Source organism: Rattus norvegicus, chromosome 1, assembly GCF_021556685.1.
Source record: "Rattus norvegicus strain SHRSP/BbbUtx chromosome 1, alternate assembly SHRSP_T2T, whole genome shotgun sequence".
Taxonomy (NCBI): Eukaryota; Metazoa; Chordata; class Mammalia; order Rodentia; family Muridae; genus Rattus; species Rattus norvegicus.
The window spans coordinates 87,806,416-87,821,250 of NC_141534.1; the positions used below are offsets into that span (position 1 = coordinate 87,806,416).

Consider the following 14,835-nt stretch of genomic DNA (forward strand, 5'->3'; position numbering starts at 1 on the left):
CAAATGAACAATCTCCTAAACCTACCATGTAAACCTGATCTTTAACTGTATAAATTTTCCAAACGAATTTAGAGGTCTCACTTCATAGTCCAAGCTGGCCTCAAGTTCCCACAATCCACCTGCCTCAGCTTCTTCCATGCTGGGATTATGAACATTGAGTCACCACATCTGGCTTAGGGTACCAGGAGTTCTAACCCAAACATTCTCCAAGTCACTTGCGAGACAGATTTTCTTTCTCTCCAGAGCAAGTTCTCAGCACCTTTACTGAAGACTGGGGAAAGCATCAGATATACACATCGGTCATGCTATCTACTGGTTGCTGCTGGACTGTCTTGGGAGAGGAAGTCCCTTTCATTGCTTGGGGTAGGTGGTAAAGGGGTTAAACTCTAATGGAGCTGAGGGTGGCCTACACCTGGGGCTGAATTTTTCACAGCCTTTGGCAGGATTGCTACTTGCTGATGCTTGCTGAGAGCTACTCTCCTGGAATCTAAGCAGGAGGTGGCAGCCGGAGTCCAGAGAGGGTGATTCCGCTGGAAGGGAGAATATGAAGCCTCTTCTACAAGATCTGAAACTTCCAGGCACTCTGATCTTTGTAGTCCAGAGGATCCATGGGATTGTAGGTGAATTTCCAGGTGCCTGTAGGGTCCTTGAATTCCAGGCTGTCCACGGGGCTGTAGGTGCTATAGCTCTGGCCTGACAAGGAGGTGGGGGACTGGGCCAAGGATGGCCCCACAGAGGGGCCCGAGAGGGGGCTGAGAGCCGGACCCCCTAGCTGGGGCACCATGGGAGAAAGGTATGGATCCAACCCACTGAAATAGGAGCTTGGAGATGCATAAGCTGAAGGTGAAGAACAGAAAGCAGAAGCAGGGGCATAGGTCATGGCATAAGGGGCTGAGGTGAGAGAGGACCCTGAAGCCACTAGGCCAGCTCTCTGGGCCTCAGGCAAAGGAGACTCTGAGGCCGGACTCCAGATGGATACGGTGGCCACTGCTGTGGTAGGTGAACCTGAGGGACCAGGCAGAGATGGGCTGTAGGAATCTGAGATGCCCAAAGGATCTGTACAAACATCTGTAGAGGGTCTCGGGGATGTGCCTGCCTTCCTCTTCGCAGGACGAGCCTTGGCTTGTACCCCTGGGGGCTGCTGCTGCTGTTTCTGCTGCTGCCTCTGCTGTCTGCATTTCGCCCTGCGATTCTTGAACCAGACCTAGATAGAGAGAGGAAATATGGGGAGAGGGGGGATAAACCTACATGCCAAAAGAAGACAAAGTTGATGGTAAGACCCACACATCACCACTCTACATCCAATGATAGGGCAACTCTGTCCATGATCTGTGTACCTATCCAATCATGCATGTACACATGCACACAGCAACCTACATGCACTGATCACACACATTTGAAACATGCAATCATACATACATGCATTTATCAGTTGTCATGCATCATCTACTTACCTGATTGATCACGTATGCATGCATACAATCATACATTATTCTCACATAATATGTATGCAGTCACACATACATACCTATATGCATTGACACCCACCTGATCCCATGAATATGTATACAATTATGCATTGTCCATATATGCAATCGTATACATATGAACATATATTTATGTGTTTCTGCTTATGAATGCATGCATTATATTGACATATCATACATATAGTCATGCACATATGAACACATTATATTAACATGCTCCTTACTCATGACTATGTATATGTAATCATACATGCATTATATTCACATATCATACATGCAATCATATATCTGTGCATAAGTACACATATATACATATTCTCATCAGCTAATTTCATAGCATGCACGCACTTAATTTTACATATAGATATAACAATACCAAAGCTAGAGATGTAGCTTAGTTGTAGAGCATTTGCCTGGCTCTGGGTTCAATCCCCCACACTGCAGAACACACACACACACACACACACACACACACACACACACACACACATTTCTCTTACCCACTAATCCTCTCAGTCACCTAATAATCATGTACCACCCAGCCTTTATTGCTTAAAGGGAACATCAGAGGGGTTAGTATTCTACTCTGGTGAGGAATATTACTGTTGGCCTAAGTGGGTAAGCCATACAGTTGGGGTGGAGGCTCACTCTAGGTAGCAAGACTGTCTTCAAGCTCAAAGCAATCCTCCTGCCTCAGCCTCTCAAATGCTGAGGCTACAGGTGTGAGCCTAGCATGTTTAGTGTGGTATTCTAGAACTGGTCGGACTGAAAGAAGCTGTCAAGTAAGATGGATACGAGGTAGCATTTCAGCCAAAAACTGGCATTTCAGTTTGAAATTTAAAGCACTGTGATCCATGTGAGTCTCCTTGATTTATAAGATGACTTGATTAATTGACTGGTTGTTGCTCAATAACCGTGATGATGAAACAAGTCCTCTGAAGCTAGGCTTAATAGCACAGACCTGTTGTGATCCTTGCTCTTCAGGAGGTTGAAGCAAGAAGATATGAAGATCAGGGTTTGCCTGAGCTGCAAAGTAAGTTCAAAGCCAGCCTGTGTGACTTAGTGAGACTCTGTCTCCCAGTGCCAATGCTCAAGTGGATGGTGCCACTCCCATGCACATATAAGCAGCACAAACTTGACCCAGTGGGTTTTAAAAGAGGAAGAAGAGGAGGAGGAAGAGAAGAAAAACAAAAAGGACATGAATGAAGCTAAAAGAGAAATGGAAGAGGAGGAGGCTCCTGGAGGTATTGGAAAGAGAGAGTAGAACTGACCTTAATTCATTGTATCCATGTATGAAATTACCCAAAGAATAAAGTTTTATTGCTTATTTAGTTTTTCTAAAGTATAATACATCATTTCCATATTTCTTTCCCTTCTTCTAAATCAAAGAATAATTTTTGCCCCTCCCCAGAATAATTTTTTAAAATGATAACTGCACTCATGTGCACAGACACATACATGAACATAATTAAAAATAAAATATGCACACACACTCAGCATTTGGGAGCCAGAGGCAGGTGGATTGCTGGTACTGGTCTACGTAGTAAGACCGTTGCCTCAAAATTAGTTTTAGCCAAGTAGCAGTGGCATACCCCTTTAAATCATAGAACTCGGGAGGCAGAGGCAGACAGATCTCTGTGAGCCTCGTCTATGGAGTGAGTTCCAGGACAGTCAAGGCTACATACACAAAAGAACCCTGTCTTGAACTAAAATAAATAAATAAACAAACAAACAAACATGTAAATACATAAATATCAAGATAAATAGTTTTAAGATTAAAAAACAAGAGAGATGATGATATATCTCAGTGGTAGGTCACGTGCATATGTGAGGCCCTGAAAGAAAACAGAGTACAAAGGGAAGGAGAACCCTTGGAGGACAGTGTGGTGAGAAGGCATCATATAAGAAGAGTGATATAAGGAATGTGAAGGGCATTTAGGCCATTTCATAAATATGCTACCCTTGGCCTCTTTCCTTCATGCACTCTGGATTTGACAAGGGCCCACAGAAGGTTACAGTAAGGGTTCAAGGGGTCCACGGAGCAGATCATCCTACCTGGACCCTGGACTCAGGCAGGTTGATCTTGAGAGCAACCTCCTCACGTGCATACACATCCGGGTACTGGGTCTTGGCAAACAGGGCCTCCAGCTCCTCCAGCTGGCTCCTGGTGAACGTGGTCCGCTCCCGCCTCTGCTTCCTAGGGGCACCTAAGTGGGGGCAAATTAAAGAACCTCAGGTGGTGGGTTCGGTCCCCAGCTCCGAAAAAAAGACCAAAAAAAAAAAAAAAAAAAAAAAAAAAAGAACCTCAGGTGGGCTAGGTCTGCTTGCTAGAGGCTAGGAGGTACAGAGGAATGCCTGTCCCAAAGTCCTTTCTGCACATCCATCAGCCTAAAGAAGGGGCTTTGATTGATTCCCTGGCCTTCTAGTGGTGGCTCAGTCCCCAGAGGAATTAAGAGAAGTATTCCAATCATTCATTCACTGGATTTGCCCCTCATTTTGTCTGTTTCATTCCTAACCCCTCCTTCCCTTTCTTCTCTTCCTTCTCCTCCTCTCTCTGCCCTTCCTCCTCTCTTCCTCCTTCTCTCTCTTCTATCCTCCCTTTACTCTTCCCCTCCCTTTTCTCCCTCCCCTTCTCTCTCATTACAACAGACTTTCACTACATAGCCCACACTGGCCCTGAAATCATGGACTCAAGAGATCCTCCTACCTCAGCCTCCCAAATATCTGCGGGTACAGTCACTGCACCAGACTCCCCTCTTGAGACTTTTTTTAAATATTTTTTTATGTACATGAGTACACTGTTGTTGTCTTCAAACACACCAGAAAAGGACATCAGATCCCATTACAGATGGTTGTAAACCACCATGTGGTTACAGGGAATTGAACTGAGGATCTCTAGACGAGCAGTCAGTGCTCTTAACTGCTGAGCCATCTCTCCAGCCCGTCTCTTGAAACTTTTTATACTCTTAAGATATATTTGGTTGAGACATGGTGTTATCAATAACCATGACTCCTGCTTATAAAAGTGGTTCAACTTAATGTAAAAGAAAAAGGGGGCCAGCAAGATGGTGCAGCATGTATAGACACTTGTGACCAAGCCTGAGGACCTGAGTTCAATCCCTGGGACCCAACATAGAAGGGAAAAAACTACTCCCAAAAGTTGCTCAGACCTCAACAAGGGAGCCATGGCAAACATCCCTCCTGCTCCCTACCCTTCATGCAAAAATAGTGTTTTATTTGTTCTTCAAAGAAAGAGAAAGGCTAGATAGGTGGCTCCTGCCTTTAATTCCAGCACTCAGGAGGCAGAAACAGGCAGAACTCTGTCAATCTATAAAGAAACCTGGTCCACATGGTGAGTTCCAGGCTAAGGCTACATAGTGAGAGTCTGTTGAAAGGAAGGGAGGGAGGAAGAGAGGGAGGAAAGAAGGAAGAAAAGAAGAAAGGATGAAGGAAGAAAGGGAGTGAGAGAGGGAAGAAATAAAAAGGAAGAGAAAGAAGAGAAAGGCAAATGAGAGAGAGAGATCTGTTAAATAATAATGTATCATAGTAGAGCATGATGGTGAAGGACTTAAATCTCAACACTCTAGAGTCTTGAATCAGGAGGCTGGGACATGCTCAGTTATATAGAGTGAGGGGCTGGGGGTGTGGCTCACTGGTAGAGCCCCTGCCTAGAATCCCCCAGTGAGGGGCTGAGGGTGTGGCTCAGTGGTAGAGCCCCTGTCTAGAATCCCCCAGTGAGGAGCTGGGGGCGTGGCTCAGTGTTAGAGCCCCTGCCTAGAATCCCCCAGTGAGGGGCTGGGGGCGTGGCTCAGTGGTAGAGCCCCTGCCTAGGATCCCCCAGAGAGGGGCTGGGGGTGTGGCTCAGTGGTAGAGCCCCTGCCTAGGATCCTCCAGTGAGGAGCTGGGGGCGTGGCTCAGTGGTAGAGCCCCTGCCTAGGATCCCCCAGTGAGGGGCTGGGGGCGTGGCTCAGTGGTAGAGCCCCTGCCTAGGATCCCCCAGTGAGGGGCTGGGGGCGTGGCTCAGTGGTAGAGCCCCTGCCTAGAATCCCCCAGAGAGGGGCTGGGGGTGTGGCTCAGTGGTAGAGCCCCTGCCTAGAATCCCCCAGTGAGGGGCTGGGGGCGTGGCTCAGTGTTGGAGCCCCTGCCTAGAATCCCCCAGTGAGGAGCTGGGGGCGTGGCTCAGTGTTAGAGCCCCTGCCTAGACTACTACAGCTATGGTGGGGCATAGTTCCATGCTAATGTGCCTACCTAGAAGCCACAAGGCCCTGGATTACAGCCCAACAACCACTACTCCAAAAAGAGAAAAAGAAAAAGCTTTACAAAGAGATGGAATCCTCCTGATTCTTCTTCCAGACCAGTTCCCTTTCCCTCTTCTCCCTCCAAAGGGAGTCAATGTCATGACTATTTACTCCTCTGAATTCCCGGGGAACATGTAAAAGTGCCTGGAATACCAAACTCCTTTGCAAATGGACATAGAGCTGGTACAAGTTCCCACTGCCCCCTCCACCCCAGGAATGCTTTTTCTCCTGAGGGCAATGAACCTCAGAGGTTCTTAAAAGACAGACTGAAGGTTAGAAGGAGAACACACTTACTTGAGTATGGGACAGCCTGGTGCATCAGGTCCACACTGGGGCCACTCAGGGCCAAGGCATTGACCGAATAGTGAGGTCCCGGGTTCATATACGTCATCATGATCTTCAGAGACTAGGGCCCAGATTGGGTGCCTACAAGAGAACAGGGTGTTCATCCTACTTCAGGTCTTCTTTGGGATCCAACCAACCTTGCCCATCAAAATCAATCTCTCTCTCTCTCTCTCTCTCTCTCTCTCTCTCTCTCTCTCTCTCTCTCTCTCTCATTTTTAGAGGCAAAGTGTTGTGGTATATTCATTTTCTCCCAGCTGAGGAGGCAGAATTCTGTGACTTTGAGGCCATCCTGGTATCCTGGACTACATGAGTTTCAGGGCCTCAGTTCCTAGCTCTGTGTAATTGTCATTTTTATTTCCTCAGATGAAGTGATGAGATGAGAGCTGTACCCAAGGTGTGTGAATACACAACTTGGGCTGAGCCGGGAGTGTTTTTATCTAACTATCCCTAGGCCTAGCCCTGGAAGCTTCAAACCCTCATACAATCCAATCTTCTACAAGCCCAAACTTTGAAGGCCTCCATCTGTTCAATCTAGGCCTAGAATATTTCAACTCTAAGACATACTGAGTAAGTTCACCCTTTCTACCTCTTTCTGAATTCTGGCTAGCTGGTTCAATTCGACTGTCTGGCTCAAACACCTCCACAAGCTGGTTGATTCAGACTGGCTTCTTTCTGCTTCTGACTGAATTGTTCTGCTTGGGAAAACAACTTCTAAACTCCATAAACTGAACTACACTGACTTCACTGACTGACAAACTGGACAGAACTGCATTCAACTGAACTGCACCAAATGCAACTGAACTCAATCCAACTCCTCTCCCTGCAATGTTCTTAAGTAGCCTCTTTCCTGTCTGTTCTTATGGGAGGTATATATACTATGGTATATATATATATATATATATATATATATATATATATATATATATATATATATATATACACATACTATCTCTGACTCATTCTGTCAAATCTTTCTTTGATTCATCATTTTGTCAGTCCTTCAATTTAGACATCATTGTTTGGAATTAAAGGTGTATCCTGTGGGCTTATCTATATTCCAGCCAAAAGGATTAAAAGAGTGTACTAAGGGTGTGTCTGTTCCAGCCAGATCACATAGACCTATTTCTTTGGGTATGATCCCTTACCAGAGCAGCCATGTTGCTAGATTAAAATTCCTTTACAGCCCTGGCTGTTGGCAAGGCACTCAATTATAGACCAAGCCACAAGATCCAAAAGAAAGAAAGAAAGAAAGAAAGAAAGAAAGAAAGAAAGGTACTTTTTTTATTTTGTGCAATAGAGTTTCATGTAGCCCTAGCTGACATTAAACTAGCCAAGGCTATAGCCAAAGCTGATTTCGTATTTCTGACCCTCCTACCTCCACCTCACAAATTTTGAGACCACTAGTATTAGCCATCACTCCCGAGGGGTAGGTGTGTATGTGTTTGTTTGTGTGTGTGTTTGTGGGGAGTGTTTGTAGGGGAGTATGGAGGAATGTTTGTGTATAAGGGTGTGTGTGTGCTTGTGTATGTGGGGGAGATTGTGTTTGTATGTATGGGGTGTACGTGTGTGTGTGTGTGTAAGAGTGGAGGGGCAGTTAAAATTCAACCCCAAGTTTATTCATCAGGCTACCCACCTCAGTTTTTTCATTTTTTTTTTCTTTTTTTCGGAGCTGGGGACCGAACCCAGGGCCTTGCGCTTGCTAGGCAAGTGCTCTACCACTGAGCTAAATCCCCAACCCCTTCATTTTATTTTTGAGAGGTCTTATATAACTCAGGTTGGCCTCAGATTTTCCAGATAGCTGAGAATAACCTTGAACTCTTTATCTTCTTGTCTCCAGCTCCCAAATGCTGAGATCACAAGTCAGCACACCATACCTGGTTTATGCAGTGCTGGGTACCGAACCCAAGTCTTCACAAATGCTAGGCAAGCAATCTACCTCCTGAGCTTCATCCCCAGTATCTCCCTTGGTTTTTAAGATCAGGTTTCTCACTAGTCTGGAAATCGCACTGTAAGCTAGGATGTCTGGCCAGCAAGCCACAGGGATCCAGCTGTTTCTGTTTCACCAGTATTGGGATTACAAACACAACACCATGCCCATTTTTTTTTATCCTGGCCTCTGGGGAACAAACTCAGATCCTCATACTTGTAAAGTAAGAAGGTTACTGAATAAGCTATCTCCTAGATGTACCATTAATGAGACAGGAACTTACTACATAGCTCAGACTGGCCTTGAATTCATAGCAATACTCCTGCCTCCACCTACCAAATGCTGAGATTATTGTCAAAGTCACACTTTGATACTAAGTGCATGTGTTACATATACTGTATGTCCAGATTACAGATAATAATAGATCACTTAAATGTTTGTTATAGGACTGGAGAGATGGCTCAGTGGTTAAGAGCACTGAGTGCTCTTCCTGAGGTCCTGAGTTCAAATCCCAGCAACCACATGGTACCCCAGAAACCCCTCTGTAATGGGATCTGATGCCCTCTTCTGGTGTGTCTGAAGACAGCTACGGTGTACTTATATATAGTAAATAAATGAATCTCTTTTTTTTGTTGTTCTTTTTTTTTTTTTTTCGGAGCTGGGGACCGAACCCAGGGCCTTGTGCTTCCTAGGTAAGCGCTCTACCACTGAGCTAAATCCCCAGCCCATAAATGAATCTTCTAAAAAATGTTTGTGGTTGGGGATTTAGCTCAGTGGTAGAGTGCTTGCCTAGGAAGCGCAAGGCCCTGGGTTCGGTCCCCAGCTCCGGAAAAAAAAAAAAAAAAGAACCAAAAAATAAATAAATAAATAAATAAATAATGTTTGTTATATTTTTATTTAGTGCCATTTAATATATAAAGTTTATGAACATATTTACTATATACTATGGATATTCAAAGAATAAAAGCCAGTGCTATCAACATGCACATTATGCCACTGTTTATGATTTTTAAACAAAGAATTTTAAACATATAATGTATAGGGCCTGGAAAGACAGCCCTGCAGTTAAGAGCAGTGGATGCTCTTGCAGAGGACTTGGATTCTATTCCCAGCCCACATATGGTAACTCACATCAAATTCCCTCTTCCTCTGTGGACATTGCATGTACATGGTGCACATGCATATATTCAAGCATATGCACATAAATTAATCTTTTTTAAAAGGGGGAGGGGGCTGGAGCCGGATGTATCATCACATGCCTTCAATCCTCGAACTTGGGGGCAGAGGCAGGTGGATCTCTGAATTTGAGGACAGACAGGTTTACAGATTGAGTTCCAGGAGAGCCAGGACTACAGAGAGAAACCTTGTCTCAAAAAAACAAACAAGAGGAGGAGGAGTAGAGGGGCGGAGAAGATGGCTAAACAGTTAAGAGCATTCCTTGCTCTTTCAGAGGACCCAGGTTCAGTTCCCAGCTCCCAAGTTGGGTGGTTCTACATATAACTTCAGTTCCAGAGGATCCTACACTCCTGGCCTCCAAAGGCAGCTGCATACATATGCACTCTTACCCACAAACACACACATGCACACACACATAAACATACATCTGCACACTAGTGCACACACACACACACATACACATAATTTTTTTTTTCTTTGGTTCTTTTTTTTCGGAGCTGGGGACCAAACCCGGGGCCTTGCGCTTGCTAGGCAAGCGCTCTACCACTGAGCTAAATCCCCAACCCCGTAAGTTTTGATAATAAAAACATATTCTAAAAAGGTGTGGAAGGCAAAGACTGAAAGTTGCAGAGTAGGGAGCCGTATTGGATTTGGGCCTGGCTGTTTTGTGACTGTATAGCTCAGAATGCCTACGTGACTCTTGGCTGCATGGCTACAGATGTTCAACCTTGAAATGACTACCATAAAGTCATGAGATTGTTGATCAAAAGCCTTTCCCATGAATTTACGGCACAAGAAGATAACAACCAAGGGATGCTTCAGCCCGAGCAATTACCAGATGTCTCCTGAGCAAACACCCGGTGTCTCCACCGCATGACCTCTTCACCTCCTGCTATCAGAGTACCCTCGTCCCTCCTTCCTTTGTGTTTCACAAAGGTCACTCCCCCTACCAGAAAGCCTTAAAAGCTGTAACGCTTACCCCAATAAACAAGACCTTGGCAACAGAACTTTTGCTTGGTCTCCTTCTTCTCTTCACCCCCATTGACCCACAGATAGAAAGCCTCTTCGGGACCCTGAATAACTGCACCCGCTGGACGGGTCAGGTTAGTATTTGCTACTCTTCCAGAGAACCCAAGTTCAGTCCTCAGCACCCAGAGCAGAGAGCTCACAACTGCCTGTAACTCTAGCTCCAAGGGAGCCACTGCCTTCCACTGGCCTCGGCAGTTACTCTCACTCAAGTGCAAATACACAATTAATATTCTTTAATCAATAATAATAATACATGCTAGTACATGGGCTGGAAAGGTAGTTCAGTGGACAAGAACAGCTGTCACACCACAATCACAAGGACCTGAGTTCACTTCCAGCATCTGAGTTTGTGTGCTGGGCATAGTGCTGCATGCCTTAAATCCCAGTACCCACGAGGCAAAAGTGGGTTCATCTCTTTGAGTTCTGGACCAGTTCCAGCTACATAGCGAGTTCCAGGACAGCCAGACCTACAGAGATGGATTCCTCTTTCTCAAAATACAAAGTGAGGGAAGCAGACTTGACCATGTGAACCCTAAGATTGTGAGAAGCAGGGTTGGGGATTTAGCTCAGCGGTAGAGCACTTGCCTAGCAAGCGCAAGGCCCTGGGTTCGGTCCCAGCTCCGAAAAAAAGGAAAAAAAAAAAAAAAAAGATTGTGAGAAGCAGACATAAGAGATCACCAGAGATTGCTGACTAACAACCCAGATCTTGGCTCTGTGAGAAAACAAGTCTCAAAATAATAGTGTGGGAAGTAATAGAGCAAGTTAGCTTTATGTCCCAATAGGTGTGCACACTTCCCAAAATATATGAATATACACCACACACATACACACAAAATAATAAGGCCAGCGAAATGACTCAATGAGTGAATGCACCTGCTTCTGAGCCAAACAACTGAGTATGCACACGGTAGAAAGAGGGACTCACACCTGCATGTTGTTCTCTGATCTTCAACCAGCAGCACCCTGCTAACAGTCTGCTGACTCCCCCTCCCTCTCTTGTTTTTTTGTTTTGTTTTTTAATTTATTTATTTTATGTATAGGAGTGCACTGCAGCCAGCTGTCTTCAGACACACCAGAAGAGAGCATCAAATCTCATTACAGATGTGATGGCTGGGAATTGAACTCAGGACCTCAAGGAAAGCAGTCAGTGTTCTTAACCACTGGGCCATCTCTCCAGCCCCTCCTTCTCACCCTCTATCTGGGTGTGGAGGCTTGCTCACATATGCCACTCATAGCCTGAGGCAGGAGGATTGATCCAAATTCAAAGCCAACCTGGGATTCATAAGCACACTCTGTCTAACAATGACAATGGGAAGCTTGGGGTATAGGTCAGCTGGTTACAGTACTTGCCTCGAATGTATTAAGCCCCTGGGTTCAATCCCCAATATCACATAAACTGGGTATGGTGGCACACACCGGTAATTCTAAAATTCAGATGATGGAGGCTGGGGGCGGTCAATGACATTCTAGGCTACTTATCATGTTAGAGGCTACCCTGGGATACATGAGCCCTTGTCTCAAAAGTGAGGTGGGGTGGGCATGGTAGAAATGGTTAAGTAGAGAAGAGTGCTAAGTGCAAAAGCATGAGAACCTGTGTTTACATTTGTAGCTACCATGTAAAAAGCCAGACATGGCTTTGTATGCCTGGAACTATAGCCTTAAGAAGGGTAGAAACAGGTGGGTCTCAAGAGCTAGCTATGCAGCCAGCCTTGTCAAAATGCCCTGTGCCTAGTTCACTGAGAGACCTTGTCTCAAAGCAATAAGGCAGAGGAGGAATAGAAGAAAAAACGTTGATGTTATCCTCTGGCCTCCAAATATGCAGGCATATTCAAATAGATACACACACTTCCATGCATATATTACACACATACACATACACACACACGAGAAGAAACAGTAACATGAGTCTCACACCTGTAATCCTAGGACTCTGTAGGTAGAAGTAGAAGGATCAAAAGTTCAAGGTCATCCTCAGCTATATAGCAAATCCAAGGCCAGCATGTGCTATAAAAGACTGTGACAAGAGAGAGAGAGAGAGAGAGAGAGAGAGAGAGAGAGAGAGAGAGAGAGAGAGAGAGGAGGAGAGAAGAGAGAGAGAGAGGAGAGAGAGGGAGAGAGGAGAGAGAGAGAGAGAGAGAGAGAGAGAGAGAGAGAGAGAGAGAGAGAGAGAGAGAGAGAGAAATATGCAGCAGTAATATCGAACTTTGGTGTTCCTAGGATTTTTTTTTTTACTTTCATTGTGTTAGTGTTTTGTTTAATATTATGTGTATGGGTGTTTTGTCTGCATGTATTTCTATGAACACAAACACACCTGGTACCATCAGAAGAAGCCAGAAAAGTACCCTGGAACTGTAATTACAAACAGCTGTGAGCCACCATGTAGGTGCTTGGAATCAAAACCCCAATCCTCCTGAAGAGCAGCCAGTACTCGTAACCACTGAGCCATCCAACTCCCCATATTTTTTTTTAAGACAAGGTCTCCCTTTGATATAAAGTTTATGAAGTCCTAGCTAACCTAAAACTTACTCTGTAGATCAGGCTGACCTCAAGCTGACAGATCTGCTTGCCTCTACCTCCTGAATGCTAGGATTGAAGGCATACACCACTATGCCCTGCCACATGTCTCTATAATTTCATTTGGATGACCACAGGCCCTAGAAAAGTTTCTACAGTCATTGAGGCAAAAAAATTAGTAATATTGGTGTTTCCCTTCAAAACTCAACATCTATAACTTGAGTTCTTAGAAACATTAGCCCTGCTCTCAACTTTAGAGAAAGAATTCCAGTTTACTATGTTGAGCTGGCATTGAACAGAAATTAGCAGCCACGTTGGCCTCAACAGGATATATAATATATATATATATATATATATATATATATATATATATATATATATATATCCTTACAAACAGAGAAGAAAAATCCCAAAGAGTTAAAGACAATACAAGTGGGAGTAGTGGTGTACAAAGATCAGGAGTTCAGGACCAGCCTCTATTACAGAACAAGTTCAAGACCACCCGATGCTCCATAAGACTTCCTCTCAATAAATAAATAAATAAAATTTAAAAGGTTGCGGGGGAGTGGGGAGATGGCTTAGTACATAAAGCACCTTCTGTGCATATGTAAGGATCTGAGTTCAGATCCCCAGCATCCAGATAAAAGCTGGGCACACTATAACCCCAGCGCTGGGGAAACAGGGACAAACAGATACACAGGGCTCACTGTCCAGCCAGCCTCAGCTCAGAAGGGAGATCCAAGTTCAGTAAAAGACATTGTCTGAGATAGGCTGAGTGTGGTGGTGAACACCTTTAACCTTAAGTACTTGGATGGCAGGGTCAGGAAGATCCATCAGATCAAGGCCAGCCTGGTCTACATAGAGAGTTCTAGGAAAAAATAGCAAACGGGAAGTATTTAGGAAGACACCCAATATGTCTATCTCTGTCCTCCACAGATGCTCTCTTACATGGACGCACACACTTACACACGCTGTACACATACATACATATACACATACATACATACATACATACATACATACATACATACACACACAAACATACAAACATGCTCACATACACGGATGTGTGCATTCCACCTCTGAACTCCCTCCAACCATGGTCCTAAGTGGCCTGTTTCCCTGAACACCTGCTGGAATCTCTACCCTACCTTAATTTATTCAGAAAGCATCACAGATCCATCTTTGTGTCAAACTATACCAAGCCCAGAAAACATGGACGAGTGAGAATAAAATCTCCTCTCTCTCGCTCTCTCGCTCTCTCGCTCTCTTGCTCTCTCTCGCTCTCTCGTTCTCACTCTCTCTCCCCCACCCACCCCCTCTCTCTCTCTTCCTGGTCCACTCAGCCTCTCCTGCAAAGACTCACCTTTGGAAAGAAGAAATGGGGGCTCTCCTGGATGCCCAGGTCCTGGATGGTGTCATCAGACAGCAGAGGCTAGAGGAAATAGGTCCCCTCACATGGGGTGACTTTAAGCCTGAGCTGAGAGTGATGTCATCTATTGTGGCCTGGATCTCGAAGGGTAATCCCAGGGAAGGTGGGGGACCGACTGGGCAACAGGAGGTGACATTGGCTGGGGGAAGGGCACCGTCTGCTTAATCCACCGCCACCACCCCCACAGTGACATCTTGGCAATTAGGGTTGATGAGGAAGGGAGGGAAGGAAGGCCCAACTCCTGCCTGCAACCAGGAGTCCCCACTCCTGGGGAAGTCTTTCCTTAGGTCTAACTGGTGTCCCTCCAGCATCAGCTATTATCTGGAAAGAAATGTCTTCAAAAGCACCGAGAAATGTGTACAGTGCTCCTGAGAGACTGGGAAGAGAAAGGCACAGGGCTTTCCGGGTTGTTCTTTGTGGCCCACGCTAGCGTTGAACTTGTAAATCTCCTGACACAGCCAGAATAACTGGGAAGAGATCTGTACTCTGGATGAGTGAACTAGTTCACATGTGTAGTTCCTGATGGTTCTCCTTCTTTTGACCTCAGGCTCTCTTTCTCTGTGTTCTCCATCTCTCTCCCTCCTTCCTCCCCTCCCTCAGTTTCCAACTCCATCTCTCTATATCTCT

General features: G+C 45.2%; 1 protein-coding gene across 1 annotated transcript; it reads right to left on the reverse strand.

Moving 5' to 3' along the window:
* Nucleotides 1-227: 227 nt before the first annotated feature.
* Nucleotides 228-14,206, reverse strand: Crx (cone-rod homeobox). Its single transcript, NM_021855.2, is given in 4 exon segments — nucleotides 228-1,204; nucleotides 3,543-3,694; nucleotides 6,080-6,211; nucleotides 14,143-14,206. Coding segments are annotated over 3 exon segments (900 nt in total). The 5' UTR covers nucleotides 6,180-6,211; nucleotides 14,143-14,206; the 3' UTR covers nucleotides 228-556.
* Nucleotides 14,207-14,835: the final 629 nt, after the last annotated feature.